The following is an 18,779-nucleotide window of genomic DNA, read 5'->3' as shown; positions in this document are numbered from 1 at the left end:
CTTTTGCTCCCCTCTCTGTGATGTATGTCTGCAGGGATTTTTCACCATATGGTGCCTTCAGTCTCCTCACAGCATTCTGGGGCCAATCTGCCGGGCCCCGGGGCCCTCAGTTCCCAGCAGAGGCATCTGGACACGAACCCCAAACCAGGGGCCTCGTTCTTGGCCTCTGGCCCCTCGCAGCACAGCCGCACACAGACAGTCCTGCACACGCCCACCCTCGCCCTTCCTCCGCCCCCTCCCCTCCTGAACGCGTCCTCCGCCGTCCCTCCCCAACCTTCCTCCCCGCGTTCCTCAAGGCCGCAGTCGTCCCTCCCCGCCTCCACCTCCTCTCCATCTCTGGCCTCCTCATCCGCTTCAGTCACCTCCTCCTCTTCCTCCCGGCCCTTCACTGTGCACTATCCCCCGCATCTGCCACCTCCGAACCCCCCCGGCAGCACTGGTTCAAGTGGGGCCGGGGTCACCTGGAGGACTTTGGGTCTGCAGGCTTCCTACACGGCCTCGCAGATCCCCGGCAATCGCCCCAGATAGGACACGTCACGGGGTGGGGGAGGGGGGGTTGAAATTGAAAGAGACTCTAACTAGACGGATACAGGGAAGCTACTGCATTCTGCCAGCTATATCATTATGAGTCAGAACAAGGTATGTGGTGTTCGCATGGAAATGGGCAACACGCTTTGCTGCTTTTCTTTCTTTTCTTTCATTTGTATTTTTAATTTTTTTTGGCAGCTGCATTTCCTGTGAGTTCTTCTGGTTTCAGAAACCAGCAGTTAGAATATTAATGTCAGAATTTTCCCCATTTTGTTGTGTCTATTGAAAATATCATTACATGTTCAGGGCTCAACAATAAGTTATTCGGAGTGATTTCTACTATACTATCCCCACAAATATTATTTTATTTTACATAGTAGCAATGAACAAAACATATTAGTAACCCTATTTTTTAAAAGGAAGTTTAAAATGACTGATTTACATATTTTACTATTCAATTATATAATAGCTGGGAATGTAATAGATTTAATTCAAGTCTGTGACAATTTTATAAACATTTTTGCTAAATGATTATAATGGCTTATGCAAAACATACAAATATAAAAGGTATATAAATATAATATAAAAAATATAAATAGTTAAATCATAATTAATTTAAATACACTTATTTTCATTATTTTATATCATATATATTTGATATATAAAATATAAATCAATTAATAAAAAAACCTTTTATATTTGTACATGTATGTATAAAAGAAATCAAATTATAATCATCCAGCAAAAAGTTTATAAAATAACACAATTATTTTTGTTGTGTAATATTTATTATTATTATAATTGCTCATATATATACTATAAAAACCTGAAGTTTAAAAAATCGCAATCCAAATGCTTAAGTTTGCCAGGCATGTAAATTGTTGAGCCCTGATGTTCATGATATATCTGTCCACACCATGTGTAATTCCTGGATTTTACCCCCGACTGGTTACAGGTAACTGAAGAAATCTACCTCAACCCAACATAACCTATGCAATGGACAGGTGTGGACCAATGGGCTCGACTCGCTCACCGGTGCTCGAACATTTTCTAAAGCCGCCACTGTAAAAAAAACTGGCATGGGTATCAGAACTTATCACAGGTGCAGCTTAACACACACACACACACACACACACCAACACCCCCTGAATCAATGGCAATGGGCCCTACACAAAAAATTACTTGTGAATCTCTATAACCTTGCTGCTGTTATCAATGAAAAGAAATGTGGCTTTTATGATTGATAAAATCCTCTTCGGGTGGACTCCATGAAGCCTCCGGAGCCAGATACAATTCCCATGCTGGGATTTCACCTTTAAAGCCTGAGCTTGTGCTATAGTCACCATTTTAGAACTTTTAGTCACTTTTTTGACCAATAATCTCTTCTGTAGCATAATATCCACCTTGTATTGGGTATTTTAATCTCTTCATTTGAGTTGTTTGCCACACAAGGTAAATAATAGGAAACCACAAGCTCCGACTGTAAAAGAGTGAATCTCCAAGTGATATTTTACCCCAAAAAGAATAAAATTTAATTATATATTGCACAAGTATTAGAACAACAAAGATGTTTTTATCTTGTTTATTTCTTAATACATTCTTAGAAATTCAAATTATATTACAGTAATATTAAAAGCTGAAATAAATATTCAAATAATAGTAGAATATAAAGCTAAATATATTTTGCATGTCAACTATAACATTTGTTTGCATCACAGTTTTGGGAGTTGAGGTGGATTGTCATGAAAATAGTCCCTACAAAAAATGTCTTAAAATAGACTTCAATTTCAAAATCTTATTAGTATTTTTTTTTTCTTTTTGTGTTTTTTGGGGTATAATATTACCATGTTCTTGATAGGCTTCATGAGATACACTGATAATTAAATAATTTAATTGTTATTTTTACACTGGATACTAATTTACCTGTGGAGCTATTAATGACGTATTATGACTGCATGTCATTTTTTTTTTAATTCTAAAATTTGCAAGCTTTTATTAATCAAAGGGGAAAACAAACTTTCATTTTACACACACATTAAATAAATCATAACATAAAAAAAGTAAACAATTGCACCTTCCCAGGAAAACACGATTAAAACACAATCTGCAGGGAGAGAAGCAGTTAGAGCCACAGAATGAGTGAATGCCTGTAAGGATCTTATTAAATCACTACGTTAACCGTTTGGTTTAGGGCCCTGTTGTAATACACAAGCTTCCACGTTCCTAACAGTTACTGCTGAACCTTTAATACAATGCACATATTTAGTTCAATCGGGGCGCAGTGTCTTATACGGTACAGGCTTATTCAGGTGAATCTGGTGCTGAACCGTTTTCTTGACAGATTTCGTATGGTGTTTTCTTTCGGATTACAAAATCCGATGTTGTCGTGGTGCTCTCCGCAGTCTGGAAAACCAGCACACGCTCGTACATACATACAAACAAACTCACACACTGATTAAAAGATGTACACACACTGGGAAAATACAAGATCACAAAACGACCACAAAACTACTGGGGAACTTCAACTCATCCTTTTGTTTCTCTTTGTGTATTTTATTTTTTTCTTGTACTGTGAATGGTAGTCTCTCTCAGACTGTATAATTGTGTATATAATTTGGGTTATTTATCATTTGAATTTTCTGCCTTGTTATTTTTTTGGTGTGTGATTGCTCTTATTTTGTTTCAGAGCAGAGCACAACATGTGCAAAGTGTGTATGTACTTGACTCGCAGTCTAAAAAGACATGGTGCTACAATCTGTACAACTTTAGACTGCTTATTTATATTAAGATCATCAACAACAAAAAAATAAATGAATAAAGATTTTGGTGGTGCTTTTAACACAGGGATGTTTTCAAGCTTTGCGGCATTTATTTTTCGTGTATTTATAACGTAATCATATTATATGGCGCCCAGCACGAAGCAACCCTTGCTTGTTTGGATCAGTGCTGTTTTTATATAGAAGGAACACCTTTTCGTCTTAATTGACCCTAAAGAACCATGAAAGTACATTGCAGAACTTTATAGGATGATTTTTTTTTTTTTAAAGTATTTACATCAATGGTGCTCCAAAATCGACCTGTGTGACAGGTAGTGAATGCTTTGAATTATTCGTTTGGCAAACTGGTGCTAACTGGCATTTAGTTCCTTAAGATTTTAGTTTCTCTTAAGGATAAAGTGTGCTAAGCCTATTTGCCTACCGTCTTGGCCCGTGCGGCTTGGTGCTGTTTCTTACAATCGTTGTTTTCTTCGCAATGTAACACAAACAGTTTCATCTTACACAAACTTGTCGCTGCTGTTCACACGGATGTCAAATAGACCAATTATGCCCATACCAAAACCCACAATCCACTATCAAAGCCTGTCCTAGAGTGCATTGTATTGTGTAACCTAGAGTTTGAGCCTATTACTTATCGTGGTGATGTGAAGTTGTTCTGATGTGACCGGTTGTAGAGATCGCTAGTGTTTTCGTCAGTGGGCTAGTACTAGTGGTCGACCGATATGGGTTTTCCAATGACTTTTGGAATAATTAATAGCATATCTAGAGAATAGACTGGCCAGTAGCAGATTTAATGGCATATATTAAATATTTGGAGAATTAAATGGATGGTGCGCACAAAAATGCGGAAAAATGTTTCTTCTGCGGAACACAAAAAATATATATTTTGAAAAAAGCAGAAAACCATTTCTCTGAAATGAAACAATTTCCAAAATTTGGACCCCATTCACTTACATTGCGTGTACGATTTTGGAGATTTCCGCCTGCCCGATATATCGGTCTATCACTAGCTATTTCAGCGTTGTCAAAATAGTCATTGGCGTGCAACATCGTCATCTTGAAGACAAAGCAGGAGTTGACTTCCTCATTGTTTTGCGTCCTTGTTTCTTTTTATCGTGTGTTTTGTTGCTCAAGTATGTGCTCAATTGAAAAATCAACCTCACCTAAGCTTTAGTCAGAATGCTGTTTAATAGACTATGGTGTATAATAATAATATTTTAAAAAAAATTGTGTAATGATATCTGTCCAATTAACATGAGGACGTTTTATTGAAATAGGATATTCACCATTAAATGAATTAATTGTTTCCCTGCACTGAGGGTATTTTTTTGTTGTAATTAATAGTCAATGTTAATGTTACCTGTTTTATTGGCCAATTTGTGTTTTGATATCTTTACGACTGTTTATCAATGATGGTTTTATTATGATTTCATAATCCTGAGCATTTGGATACTCTTCAGAACAGTATGATGGTGCTCTCCTACACTTTAAACAAGGAAAATGCAGCTATGAAATTCATGCACCTTACATTGTGAGGGGTAAACATTTAATAAACGTCAATGCAAGCTTTGCTTTGTGACGTCTCATTTGAACTCTTTTGCCTATTGTCCATATGCTGTCTCCTGTTAGGGTGGAAATTAAGCTCTTCTTGAAATCGATATTAAGCTATTTAAAAGGATAACAGATCGTAATTCTTGATGTTGCTTTTTCTCAGGTATGTGTTTAAGGTTGTGCGTTGCAAAAGGCAACTCAAGTCCTTTTGCATGTTATAGATTTACAAATATGTTTTTGACTATGTAAATTTAGATGTCTATAAATATGTAAATTCATATAGGTTGGTCTAGTGTCTCAGGAACATCAGTTCTGGCTTTAATAGTTTTGCATATTAAAAGGGAATGTTGAAAATATTGGCTAGCTGACATATAAATGAAAATGAATTTGCTTTACTGCATATTACCTGTGATGGAATGTTCCACTGAACAGTCATTTTTAATACACTATCTCAAAGGTCATAATTTGCCCCTTTCAAGTTATTAGAATGAATTTGAAAGATATCATTCCTATTTTCAATTAATCACATTATGTTTCTTCATTGTTCAGCAGAAATAGGATAATTGTGTAATTACAGGATAATTGTGTAACAACAGCAAACTCTTGCAGTGTCCGATTGTGTTGGTGCTTTTAATCAAAAAGAATTTAGTTGATAAGGTTTTAAATCTCAGCTTTTTGTTAATAAAGTGTTTCTAATAAGCTTAGTTTGATCCAATTTTTTTTCATTGCCTTACTTGCATAATGTACAAAGATTAATGTCCAGCTGGCAACTGTAATTTAGCAATAAAACAATCACAACCCAATTTAAAAATAATCGGAGGCAATGCAAGTGACTTTGTGAAGGTTACTACACGTGATCATTTATTAATGTCCTCCCTGTGGCTGCATATTCCATGTGGGCCTGCTGATAGGTAAAGATGATACTTGTTGAATATAATTTGAAAAGAATGCAATGATGTTGATATACAATGAAGATTGCTGAAATCCCGTGCAACCTCAAATAAAAAATAAAAAGGAAATTAACTTTGTGTTCTTTTGTGTTCTTGGAAAACAGACCTAGATAGACTTGAGAAATATTTATACAGCCTGTTTATGTGATAAGAGATCACTTGCAAATTGATGTATCGGTATATAATCATAAATACAAAAGTGTTTGAGTTCTGTAAAAACGCATCACACATAATACAAAAACCAGAGTACGGTTGTAAGCATTAAGGAAAATACCCCTTGTACTTTCATCAAGAATTCCAGACATGGTAAACTATCTAGCAATTCGTCCTCTGTGATTTGTTCCTGTTCTCAGACATTCTTTTGGCGAAAAGATACCTGCCTTATCTCTTGGGACTGGTCAAACATCTCTCACACCAGCGCTAGAGGGACCTTGAAAGTCTGGAAAACATGTGCAGCTGTGCGTCTTCCAGAGATCAGAGCTAGGAGTAACAAGAGGACTATTGTAGCTGTTACTTTGACAATCTGTAATTTATCCAAATCAAACTTTGGCACTTTTTGATTTAGGAGCCTCTTGCCTTTAATGTCAGAAAACATAGATATGGAAATATAGGAGCATTGGGAAATGGTAAAAGCCTAGGTTCAAAAGCACATGCACTACCCACTGCAAAAGAACGATCAATGAATAAGGCGCAGCGAATTCAGAGGGACCATGTTAGCAGTAAGAGAACCATCATGTCTAGATGGTCAACCACGTTTTGCAGAAAGTTGTGCATCTTTTAAGCCAATGTGAATCTCTCGAGAGTTTTGCAGTACAAAGTTTACCATGTAGACATTAACTGTGGCCTGGTTCCTTGTTTAAGTTTATGGATCCACTCCTTGCAGGTTTTAAACCTACACCCTTTTGGTCAAGAATAAAATATAGTTCCTCCAGATCTGAGGTGCGCAAAACAAGACAACTTACAATGGGGGGGTAACAAAAATGTGCCCGAAGTCACTCTGGGAAGTCTTAACTGTGTCCCTTGGGAATGAAATAAGAATGGGGTGTACAAATTTAAGAATAGAACTTTGTTGCAATTTGGATCAAACTGTTATCCGCTACCACAGCTGGGGTCTACACAGTATTCCATTGTCTGGATGAGTTCCTCCTCCATCTTATCAAAGCTCAAAGGCATGTGATATCTATTCACTATCCCCTGAAATTCACACGTCGACTCGCATGCTTTGAATACCCAGCATTACTCCAAGGACACGATTTTTTGGCTGGCTGGTTTCAGGAGAGCAGGAGGAGGTGTGTATAAAACACATCCCTGCTGCTGACCCACCCCAAAACAAGTGTTGGATTTCTCTGTGAATTAATGAGAGATGATGCTTTTCCAGGCAAGATTTTGGCTGATGATGTTGCTGACTGTGGCGACTGGGTCATATGGTGCCACAGTGGGACACAAAGAGATGGACAACAGCCCGAAAGTCATTCCGCTATCAGGTCAGTCCCTTCCATTTGTCCCTGTACCTGTCTCTCAGGGTACATTAATGGAATTGTTTAGCATTTTCGCACAGATCAATGAACTTGCTTAAGTAATAGCTTGTACTTTCAGTGTGGTTATGATAGTAGTTTGATGTTTTCTTGATTAGGAATCATTTGACAAATTTGAGGAACACATAAAGGCAAGGGTGTCCAGTCCTGCTTCCAGAAGCTGGATCTCCAGCTTAACTCTCCAAACTGGGAAGCATAACTTTAGGTGACACTCTTTTAGGTGACACTTTCTGCCCATGAATGCTTGTCTAATTGACCAACAGGACTGAATGGAGATGAGCGAGAAGTCAGAGATATGGCATGTGCCAGTGAAAAGCCAATTGGCCCACCTGCCCAGTCAACACAAGCCACCGAAGATGTGCCAAGTGAGCAACAAGCTCACAGTCATGCCATAGATGACTTCCTGTCAGCCCTGAACGGAGAGGGTGAACTGCGCAGGATTAACTTCCAGCACTTTGGAATATGTTCGCCCGGAGCACCAGGTTTGCAGGTTTCACGTCTAGTTCAGAATGTGCAACAAAACCGAAATGGCCTCAAGGGTGTATATGCAACTAAAGGTAAATGCATTTTTCTTTGATCCATAAATTTGATTTCCAGCTAAACCTTTGTTTTAGTTGAATGTTTGTCCAGTTGACACCATTAGTTAAGTTGTGGTTAATGTTTTAATAGATGTTTGGGATGCTGAGCAGGAGGGAGAGATTACTTTAACCCTCACATTCCCAAGACATCCCCAACCGACCAACCCGGCTTCCGTGACGCTCCTGTTTAATGTCGATCCCATTAAGGGAGACGGTTTGAGAGTGACATTCAACAGTCATTCCATCCAACCAAATACACAGGTCAACCTCATGATAATGATTTTTATATTTCTGACACTTTATTGACAATGATGGTAGATTGAAAGGGGGCAGCAGGTCTTGGACATTTTGAACTCATATTGCTGGCATTAGCATCAAAGCTCAATATGTCAAATTAGGGCTGCTAACCACTCGTGGCCCCAAGCATATTTTAAGTTGCCATGATGTGTTTTCTCTGGTTATTTGACTTTCAGATGGTTTGCATTTCTGAGGCCACCCGTTTCCTGATTCTTACGGGAAGACACAGTCATGCCCACGTTCACCTTAAGCTAAATGTAACAGTTGCGGCATGGAAAGATGAAAGCGGTGAGATCATTTTTCAGATCAAAAACAGACTACTCAAATGAATCCTTTCACACAGCCCATTTGAACTCTTTCCGTTACATTTTAGGCTCGAAACCCAGTGTGTCTGAGCTTCAGGAAGTGTTGATGAGAAAGGTAGATGGCAGCAGTACAATGAGGCCGATCTTAATTTTCCTCTCGGACAGTGAAAAGCAAAGGACACCTCATTTAAAATATCACGGGTAAATTATTCACTTGCTAAAGTTTTTTTTACTGCTTAGTTTAATCCTGCATTATGCAATTAGATAATAAACTATATGTGCGGCACAGTATTCAGTAAGCTAACATTGCCAATGTTTATCCGCCAATTGTTTTCCCCAGAATTCCACTGGATGCGAGACCCCCATCCAGAACTTTTCTTTTCCTTTGCGAGCTGCAAAAGTTCTTGAGTGACGTCCTTCATCAGAAAGAGGGACCGACACCTCAGGATGATGCAAATGCATTCTTTTTGGATACACTACATTCCCTTCCACCCCTCATCCTTGGAGTGTCGTCCACAGAGTCCTTCCTATCAGGACTAGTGAACTCCTCCATGCCGACTGTATTTGTCTTCCCCCAGAGGCAGCAAAGCCTGCAAACTCACCGAGTGGAGGTGACCCTAGATGATCCTCTGCTGTCTGTGCTCAGAATGAGACTGGATGAAGCCATGGCTCTGGTCAGACAGCAGGAAGCTGGGCAAATGGTGATGGACAGGCTCCAGAAACTGAGTGAACTAAGTGCCGTTTCTCCAGATGGAGAGGATGATGAAGCAGGTGAGCATTACATTTTTTCATAAACACTAATGGTCAAAATTTTGAATTCAAGAGGCTTTAAGAGACAAAATTCCAAACTTTTGACCAGTAGTATGTTACTAGGGCTGGGGGATACAGCAAAAAAAAATCAACGATATTCTTTTGATGATATTTGTGCTGAAATGGGTAGCACAAAAAAAATATTTCTGACAAACCTTAACTTAAACCAAACAGCCATCAGGACCAATTAGATTTGATTTAATGAGAAGTAAGTAAAAAATATATATATATATAAAATACTAATTGAACTCATAGAAAAATTTGTCATTTAAATGCACCAATACAACCATATTTACCTACATATTTTACAAGTATTTTTTTTTTTTACATAGATTTTTTAATACATGTGAAAATTTTTGTGAGATGCAAATAAATAATTTAATAATGGTTTCGAGTCAATTTACCAAAGCGAACAGATTGAACTGATTCATAATGAATAAGTCTTGCCAACTTTAAATTAGAAATGCTATGAAAACATCTCTGAATTAAATCTCTCATACTCGAGAATTTCAAGACAACAATACATCTTGAAACTAGTGTATTAACGGAAACTAATAGCTAAAGAATATTAAAAATATCACCCAGCCCTATATGTTACCATTGAATTGCATCTAAAATAGTATGATTCATTCAAACTATGATTTAATTATAGTGACTAAGGACCACAAAGAAGCCCATTACCGGTCTGTTCTGCTTCTGAAGGCCCTGCAGACGGTTCTCAGTACCTGGGAGGCGGAAAGATCCCAGAGGGCAGCCAGAGCGAACGTAGAGAGCCCATCAACGCCCAGTCAGTGTCGGCTTCAGAGCTTAACCGTGCCCTTAAAGAAGTTCCTTCTTGAGCCCTCCCAGGTCAACATCAACAACTGCGAAGGAGTGTGTGGTTTCCCACTTAACAACGCCAACAACCACGCCATCCTCCTTAACAGCCTTATCCAGAGTGGCGAACCTGTCAATCGCTCTCTCTGCTGCGTACCGGTGGACTATGACAACCTGTCTGTAATCCGGCTGGAGAGCGACGGCACCAAAATCTCCTACAAAACCAAAGTGGTGGCGACCAAGTGTGAATGTCGCTGACGGCCTTACTTGCTCTTTGAAATGCGTTTATGTATGCATATATTGCAATATATGAATAAAATCTCATACATCTGCATTTATTTTTGCCTGTAAATACACAATAAAGCTCTCAGTTTTACAAAATGACCTGGTAAATCTGTAAACGTGCAACTAAGCTGTCATTTGAAGTGTAAATTAGGTCATTAGAGGGAAAATTTATATATTCGATGATATAAACAACCACTTCTAGCTGTATGAAATAATTAGATGCCCTGTTATGGATTTGCATTAGTGCTGAGCTTATGAAAAATGTGGTTGCTTGAATGAAGTAAATATTCATAAAGCTTTTCTCCAAGTCAATTATATGTATAATGAATGTAAATGTATTCACTAGGTCTTCTTGTATAAATCGGAAAATGCTCTCAAAATGTTACAGGTGGTTTTAGGATTATATAAACCACATTTCAGATGAAGGTTATATATTTATTTTCTATATATATATTTCATCCAAATCACCATTTTTGGGATATTACAGACTATTCCCTTTCCTTGAGTAGTCCTTTAGACATTTCCTTGTTACGTATCTTCCGTGGTCCGACCTTCTCTCCATCCTGTCTTGTTCTTGCTGCTCTTTTCTTTCTAAACTCCTCGAGTTCATCCTCAGATCTCCAGTTCCAAAACGCAATGGTGTCCCACCATGAATCAGGCTACGGCAAAAATAGGCAAAATTTAGAAACTATGAACTGAGTGAAAACAGTTCAAGACATGAGCCTTACCTCTGCTGTCAGATCACCGGCTTGAAGCTCTGATCCAGGTTCATCTTCTGTCACTTCAAAGTATGGCTCTATTGTCTCTGTTACACATTAAAACACAATAAACACTTGTTCTCATTAGTCAGTTGTGACAGTTTGGGGACACTAACATTTTAATGTTTTTGAAAGAAATCTTATACTTATAAGGTCTGCATATATTTGACCAGTAATATTGTAAACCTTGCTATTTTATTTATTCCTGATGGAAAAGCTGTATTTTCAACATTTTAGCACATGATCCTTAAGAAATCATTATAATATGCTGATTTGGTGCTCAAGAAACATTTTTTATTATTATCAATGTTGAAAACACTTTTCGTGTGTTGTGGAAACCGTGGCATATTTTTCAGGTTTATTTGAAAAATAGGAAGTTCAAAAGAACAATAAATCCTTTTTAACGTAAAAAATGTATTACTGTAACTTTTGATCAATGTTGCTATATGAAAGTATTAACTGACCCCAAACCTTTGAACGATAGTAACTATACCCGTTAAATTAGCAACATAATGTTACAGTAAATCGTTAATAATGAGAAAAACAAACCTCTTCAGGATGATACAAGACACCTCAGACCTTGACGGTTTATTTTGCGATAATAATAATTATAACTAGCAATAATAACTATCTGTATTTACATTCACACATAAACAACATGACTCACATTCAAGAATTCACCTTGTACTATCTCAACCCCAGAGTTGACCACCACGATGACCATGGCCACTAATATACAGCGGTTCAGAGTGATGCCTTTCCATGGGTTTTGCACCTTCGCCAAGGATTCCACAGGAAATAAGCGCCGATATTTCACTGTCGAATGGAGATGGTTGAGAAACTACTCGGTTACTCACGTAACCTCAGTTCCCTGAGTTAGGGAACGAGTATTGCGTAGCTATACGCAGTGGGGAAACTCCTTTTCCTCGATTTACTGAAGCCTTTATGTAAAGCGCATTTGCAGCTGCACAGCTAGAACATGAGCGTCTGGCTCGCTCATAGGCTGCGCTGCGGCAACTGCACATCCAATGGCGCAGGCGCCTCTGACGTGCAACCAATGAGATCACTCTGCGTCATACACGTCAGGGCCCGCCAAGGGGGCGTGACCTCAGTCTATAATAGTCCCCGAATTCGCCATTATAGCAGGTTTAACGACTGAAGCGACAACTTGCCATGTTACTATAGTGCGGCTGGCTACGCAATACTCGTTCCCTAACTCAGGGAACTGAGGTTACGTGAGTAACCGAGTAGTTCCCTTTCGAACGGTCACTTCGTATTGCGTAGCTATACGCAGTGGGGACGCCATGCAAAACGCCGCACTGAGTAACTGGCTGCCACTGCAACTCAGGCCCCTGAGCATACAGAACAAGCCATAACCGCATAATTATGTATAAATAGACCAGACACCGTCAGGTCTAAAATAGTACACATCAGTTAGAAATAACCCAACATACTACACCAATGAACCCAGACACTGTCGGGGTTATTGGTATATGAACATATAACCAGTCAAGTGGGTTTATATATGAAATTATAACCGGCCAAAGCAGGTTTTATATATGTATGGAATATAACCGGCAAAAGCGGGTTTTATATATGTCATATAACCGGCCAAAGCGGGTTTTATATATATGTAAATATAACCGGCAACAGCGGGTTTATGCATGAATACAACCAGCCAGCAGCGGGTTTTATATATATATGTGAATGTGATAGTGCACAGTAATATATGACAAGACCAGCCACCGACGGGTCTTAATCATACCGAAAGCACCTTCGCCTGCAGGGAAGGCACTTCCCTATTATAGAAACTCATAAATGTGGAAGGCGAGGACCAGCCGGCCGCATCACAAATATCACTAATGGGAATGCCAGATGACCAAGCCCATGACGAGACATACCTCTGGTCGTATGGGCCTTGATACCTATAGGGCAAACTTGACCCGCTGCGGTATAAGCCATAGAAATAGCATCCACTATCCATCTAGACAGTCTTTGCTTAGTGACTGGATCCCCCTTGGATCTACCACCAAAGCAGACAAAAAGCTGTTCTGATTGTCTAAAAGACGCAGAAAGCTCCCGATAGATTCTCAGCGCTCAGACAGGGCAGAGAAGATTAACCTCTCCATCCTCTGCAGAAGGAGGGAGGGCTGATAATGTCACCACCTGTGCTCTGAACAGTGTTGAGAGCACTTTAGGAACGTAACCATGTCTGGGCTTGAGGATGACTCTGGAGTCATCTGGACCCAACTCCAAACATGCAGGGCTCACAGAGAGCGCCTGCAGATCTCCCACTCGTTTGATAGATGCCAACGCCATAAGGAGAGCGGTCTTCAGCGAGAGGGTTTTTAGATCAACCGATTGGAGCGGTTCGAAAGGCGGACCTTTCAGAGCCCCCAGGACCGTGGAGAGGTCCAGAGGCGGCACAGACGGAGGCCTGGAGGGGTTCATTCTCCTCGCACCTTTCAGGAATCTTACGACCAGGTCGTTTCTTCCCAGTGACTGGCCAGCCGTCAGAACATGATGTGCTGCTATGGCTGCCACATACACTTTGAGCGTGGACGGGGAGCAACCCGCGTCCAGCAGCTCCTGTAAGAATGAGCGAACCACTGATATCACACATGACTCTGGGTCAGCCTGATTTTTCGAGCACCAGCTGGAAAAACCTGACCATTTTGAAGCATACAGGCGCCGAGTCGACGGGGCCCTGGCTTCAGATATAGTGCTTAAAACCTTCTCAGGAAGGTCCTTGGGTACCCGTTGAGGGGCCAAACATGAAGGGCCCATAAATCGGGTCTCGGATGCCACAATGTCCCGTTCACCTGTGTGAGGAGGTCTTTCCTCAGTGGGACAGGCCATGGGATTGTGTCCGATAACTGAACTAGTTCCGGGAACCACGATCTGGTTTTCCAGAGAGGGGCCACCAGAAGGACTGGGCACCCGCTCTCTCTGACCCGTTTGATGACTTGTGGAATCATCGAGACGGGGGGGGGGGGAAGGCATAAAAGGGACGGTTGGGCCAGACATGGGCCAGCGCATTCCTGTTCTTCGAGAAGAACAATTTGCAGTGGGTGTTGATTCTCGAGGCGAAAAGGTCGATTTCGGCCTCGCCAAACACCTTCCATATTAGACTGACCGTCTGTGGGTTCAGGGACCACTCGCCGAGGGGAGTGTTGTCCCATGAAAGCATATTCGCGCCCACATTCTGGACGCCCGGGATATGCGCTGCTCTCAGAGAGCTCAGGTTGGTTTGTGCCCATATAGAGGAGGTCTCTCGCCATCGCATGCAGGTTCCCTGACCTGATGCCCCCCTGGCGATTCATGTAGGCCACCACTGACGTATTGTCTGTGCGGACTAAGACGTAGTGACCTCTGAGGTTCGACAGAAATGCCTTCAGGGCCAACCCAACTGCTTTCATCTCCAGACAGTTGATATGTAAGCTCTGCTCCGTGCTCGACCAGAGGCCGGATGCATGCATGCCCTCGTGCAGCGCTCCCCAACCCAGGTTGGACGCATCTGTAAGAACCACTTTCCTCCTGGAAATTGTTCCCATTGTCACCCCCTCGTGGTGCCAGTTCTGAGCCCGCCAGGGAATCAGGGTTCTTAAACAACCGTGATTCACCATAACGCGCAAGCTGCCTGACTGCCATGCATGAGTTGGCCCACAGCGTTTCAGCCAATGCTGCATCGGGCGCATGCGCAGTAATCCCATGCGGAGTACTGGCGATGCTGCTGCCATGAGACCAAGCAGTTTCTGAAATTTCTTCAGTGGCGCGCGCTCGCGCAATCTGAAAGTGCCTGCAAGCGCTCGCACCGAGAGCGCGCGCTCTGTGTGAGTCACGCTGTCATAGCTCTCGAGTCTAAAACTGTGCCCAGAAAGATCATGCTCTGGCTGGGGGTTAGTTTGCTTTTTGAAACATTGATTGTGAAACCCAGGCATTTTAGATGGCCGAGAATCAAATCCCTGTGAGCTAATAGCTCGATTCTCGACTGTGCCCCCACCAGCCAGTCGTCGAGATAATTTAACATGCGCACTCCCTGAAATCTCAGAGGAGAAAGCGCTGCATCCATACACTTCGTGAATGTACGGGGTGCCAACGATAGACCGATCGGCAGAACGGTGTATTGATAAGCCCGGCCCTCGAAGGCGAATCTCAAGAATGGCCTGTGACGAGGATTTATTTGAATGTGAAAGTAAGCATCTTTCAGATCCATTGTGACAAACCAATCCCCCGGACGCACTTGCGCGAGGATATGTTTGATAGTTAACAATTTGAACGGCCGTCTCATGAGAGCTTTGTTCAAATGTCTCAAATCTAGAATGGGTCTGAGACCGCCGTCTTTTTTCGGAATCAGAAAATAGCGGCTGTAAAAACCCATATTTTTTAGCGCGGGGGGGACTAATTCTATCGCCCCTTTTGCTAATAGATTTTGTACTTCGGTGCGAAGCACGTGACCCACGTTGCTTCTCACCGAAGTCTCGAGAACCGCCTGAAATTCTGGGGGTCTGCGAGCGAATTGGAGCGAGTAACCTCGCTTTATAGTGTTTATGACCCAACTCGACACATCGGGGATAGCTTGCCAGGCTAGAACCCGTGTGGCTAGGGCTTGACACACTGATTGGGGCTGGTCGCCTAACGTAGGGGGACCTGATACCCTTATATTGTGATTTGTGCACACATTGAGTATTGGACTGACTGTACAAGCATTTGCGTGTGGGGAAGTCAGTGTTACAACGGGGGAGGGGCCACCTAGTGAAGGGGGACCGTGAACCCATATATTGTGATTTGTGCACACATTGAATGTTGGACTGACTGCACAAGCATTTGCGTGTGGGGAAGTCAGTGTTACAACAGGGGAGGGACCGCCTAGTGAAGGGGAACCGTGAACCCATGTGTTGTGCTTGTGAAACTGATAGCTAACATTTTGAACGGCCGTCTCATGAGAGCTTTGTTCAAATGTCTCAGATCTAGAGTGGGTCTGAGGCCGCCGTCATTTTTCGGAATTAGAAAATAGCGGCTGTAAAAACCCGTATGTTTTAGCACAGGGGGGACTAATTCTATCACCCCTTTTGCTAATGAATTCTGTACATCGGTGCGAAGCATGTGACCCACGTTGCTTCTCACCGAAGTCTCGAGAACCGCCTGAAACTTTGGGGGTCTGCGAGCGAATTGGAGCGAGTTGCCTCGCTTTATAGCGTTTATAACTCAACTCGACACATCGGGGATAGCTTGCCAGGCTATAACCCGTGTGGCTAGGGCTTGACACACTGATTGGGACGGGCCGCCTAACATAGGGGGACCTGATGCCCTTATATTGTGATTTTTGCACACATTGAGTGTTGGACTGACTGTACAAGCATTTGCGCGTGGGGAAGTCAGTGTTACAACAGGGGAGGGGCCGCCTAGTGAAGGGGGACCGTGAACCCATATATTGTGATTTGTGCACACATTGAATGTTGGACTGACTGCACAAGCATTTGCGTGTGGGGAAGTCAGTGTTAAAACAGGGGAGGGGCCGCCTAGTGAAGGGGGACCGTGAACCCATATATTGTGATTTGTGCACACATTGAATGTTGGACTGACTGCACAAGCATTTGCGTGTGGGGAAGTCAGTGTTAAAACAGGGGAGGGGCCGCCTAGTGAAGGGGGACCGTGAACCCATATATTGTGATTTGTGCACACATTGAATGTTGGACTGACTGCACAAGCATTTGCGTGTGGGGAAGTCAGTGTTACAACAAGGGAGGGGCCGCCTAGTGAAGGGGGACCGTGAACCCATGTGTTGTGCTCGTGTGCTTTATTTGGGTCGCCGTGAAAACGGCGTTTGTTTGCAAAGACGCGCTCACTGCTGCGGGCCTGTTTACAATAATAAAATCCCCAGCCGCCTGAACTGTACAGGGGGCTGTGGGAAGTTTTGCTGGCTTCTTTGAGGGTGGTCCGGCAAGCGCGGGACACGTGCCCTCTATTTCCTTTGCGTGCTAGGACGGCTTTGGCGGGAAGCGTTCGGCATCAGCCGCAGGGCGGGGCTGAGAGGCCTGTTTCGCGGGCTTTGCTGGTCGGCGCCAGCTAGCACGGTTAGTTCCACTCGAGCTCGAGGTCCGCGACGGCCTGTGTTAGGATCCGAAGCATTTCAGCGTCGGAGTTAGTCCTGCCTCGCTGGGTCCGCCGAAAGAGACGAGGCCCGCCACGGGGTGGTGGGGGGGCGCTGATCTCCCTCGAACGGGACCGGAGATGACTGAGCTGGAGTGAGTGAAGCACGCGGGGACGTGGCCGGCGTGCATTCACAAACGTCCGTGCTCTCTGGATGCCGTTGGCTGCGGCGCTTCTTCTTCCTCGGCTGAAGTAGGGCCGGAGAAGGGAGCGCGGGTGATGCGGCGCCGCCGTCTCGAGAGAGAGCTAACGTTAGCCGAGTTCGCAGCACGGAGATAGGCATGCACGCGCAGGCCGCACATCCGCCGACAGAGAGTGCATTCTCTGCGTGGTAGAGTCCCAGGCATGAAATGCAGCTCGCGTGTTCGTAGGCCTCGCATAACACGAGGCATATGGAACAAAGCTGATACAGATATAAACACATAATAAACAGATATTGAAAAGGATATCGCCGGATAGCCACAGGAGAGACGGCGTCAGGAGAAACACGGTTGAGATGTGTAGTCTGCTGAACTGTAGCTCGCTCAGGCTGAAGGCTTGTTCGACGGCGAAGGCTCAATAAATGGTCAGAGACGTGAAGTTTGTCGCTGAAGGAGTAAAATCTGCTATAATGGCGAATTCGGGGACTATTATAGACTGAGGTCACGCCCCCTTGGCGGGCCCTGACGTGTATGACGCAGAGTGATCTCATTGGTTGCACGTCAGAGGCGCCTGCGCCATTGGATGTGCAGTTGCCGCAGCGCAGCCTATGAGCGAGCCAGACGCTCATGTTCTAGCTGTGCAGCTGCAAATGCGCTTTACATAAAGGCTTCAGTAAATCGAGGAAAAGGAGTTTCCCCACTGCGTATAGCTACGCAATACGAAGTGACCGTTCGAAAGGGAACTCAGAAATGAAGTGTGATACTCTTAATACAGCGAATAAGACTGACATTCAAAAATCAAAATCAAATCGTGCATATTATGTTTTTAAAATCCCGATACATACTTGCTCTGATGATCCTTTCTGGATGTTTCTGTGGACCTGAAGATTAGAAAGTTTGAAGATCACAAAACGTCCATTAAGTTTTACATATCTTACACTTACATTTAAACTATTTAAACTTCTGTTATTGACACAAATTCCTAAAAACGTAAGTCTAGCAAAACATCAGGAAGATCGCTAGCAGCTGAAGAAATATAGGCCTACAAAACTATGACTGAGTGCAAATAAGTCTAAAAACAAACAATCAAAACAACAGCATTAGATATAGCTCGTAGTTAAACGCGCAGTTCTTACCAGGCAAAGTATGACTGCATGCAAAAACTGAGGTGTCTCAAGTTCTCCCGAGCCCTGATGGACAGGCACAGCTGAGACTTCATTATAAAATACAAGCATGTGATTTTGCATGGCCTATTTGCAATCTTGAATTGAATGTTGGTATTATTTGTGCTCATAC

The 18,779-nt window shown here is 42.6% G+C and overlaps 4 protein-coding genes across 8 annotated transcripts in view; 2 read left to right on the top strand and 2 right to left on the bottom strand.

Moving 5' to 3' along the window:
- dot1l (DOT1-like histone H3K79 methyltransferase) overlaps positions 1-5,875 on the top strand; it is a 28,598-nt gene extending 22,723 nt beyond the window's left edge. For 4 of the 5 annotated variants that reach the window (XM_077226590.1, XM_077226594.1, XM_077226593.1 and 1 more), the window contains 2 exons: positions 35-639; positions 1,484-5,875. In XM_077226590.1, coding sequence (XP_077082705.1) covers positions 35-528 — 494 coding nt within the window. In that variant the 3' untranslated portion in view covers positions 529-639; positions 1,484-5,875. The remainder of the gene's footprint in view (positions 1-34; positions 640-1,483) is intronic. The other variant, XM_077226591.1, reaches the window with a different exon arrangement.
- Positions 1-18,193, bottom strand: part of LOC143736071 (uncharacterized) — a 795,401-nt gene extending 777,208 nt beyond the window's left edge. The window contains exon 1 of the mRNA XM_077226635.1: positions 12,033-18,193. Coding sequence (XP_077082750.1) covers positions 13,288-14,229 — 942 coding nt within the window. The 5' untranslated portion in view covers positions 14,230-18,193 and the 3' untranslated portion in view covers positions 12,033-13,287. The remainder of the gene's footprint in view (positions 1-12,032) is intronic.
- Positions 7,024-10,528, top strand: amh (anti-Mullerian hormone). Its single transcript, XM_077226622.1, has 7 exons — positions 7,024-7,290; positions 7,605-7,898; positions 8,011-8,180; positions 8,393-8,504; positions 8,590-8,722; positions 8,862-9,292; positions 9,984-10,528. Exons 1-7 carry the CDS (start codon positions 7,170-7,172, stop codon positions 10,403-10,405), a joined length of 1,683 nt encoding a protein of 560 aa, XP_077082737.1. The 5' UTR covers positions 7,024-7,169; the 3' UTR covers positions 10,406-10,528.
- Positions 10,467-18,731, bottom strand: LOC143736073 (uncharacterized). Its single transcript, XM_077226637.1, has 5 exons — positions 18,621-18,731; positions 18,329-18,364; positions 11,872-12,006; positions 11,161-11,237; positions 10,467-11,091 (listed from the first exon to the last, which is right to left on the bottom strand). Exons 1-5 carry the CDS (start codon positions 18,700-18,702, stop codon positions 10,921-10,923), a joined length of 501 nt encoding a protein of 166 aa, XP_077082752.1. The 5' UTR covers positions 18,703-18,731; the 3' UTR covers positions 10,467-10,920.
- Between the last annotated feature and the right edge of the window lie 48 nt (positions 18,732-18,779).

This window comes from Siphateles boraxobius, unplaced genomic scaffold (genome assembly GCF_051911475.1).
Source record: "Siphateles boraxobius isolate OS27281-9 unplaced genomic scaffold, OSU_SipBor_1 13, whole genome shotgun sequence".
Classification (NCBI taxonomy): domain Eukaryota; kingdom Metazoa; phylum Chordata; class Actinopteri; order Cypriniformes; family Leuciscidae; genus Siphateles; species Siphateles boraxobius.
The sequence above is the reverse complement of the archived record's forward strand: the minus strand, read 5'-3'. Positions and strand labels throughout refer to the sequence as shown.

Excerpts from the sequence above, each read along its gene's own strand:
- amh (XM_077226622.1), top strand. The coding sequence starts at position 7,170 with ATGATGCTTTTCCAGGCAAGATTTTGGCTGATGATGTTGCTGACTGTG. Across the intron at positions 8,505-8,589 it reads GGCATGGAAAGATGAAAGCG|GCTCGAAACCCAGTGTGTCT; the intron begins GTGAGATCATTT and ends GTTACATTTTAG. Across the intron at positions 9,293-9,983 it reads TGGAGAGGATGATGAAGCAG|TGACTAAGGACCACAAAGAA; the intron begins GTGAGCATTACA and ends ATTTAATTATAG.
- LOC143736073 (XM_077226637.1), bottom strand. The coding sequence starts at position 18,702 with ATGAAGTCTCAGCTGTGCCTGTCCATCAGGGCTCGGGAGAACTTGAGA. Across the intron at positions 12,007-18,328 it reads AGAAAGGATCATCAGAGCAA|TGAAATATCGGCGCTTATTT; the intron begins GTATGTATCGGG and ends TCCATTCGACAG. Across the intron at positions 11,092-11,160 it reads CCGGTGATCTGACAGCAGAG|CCTGATTCATGGTGGGACAC; the intron begins GTAAGGCTCATG and ends TTTTTGCCGTAG.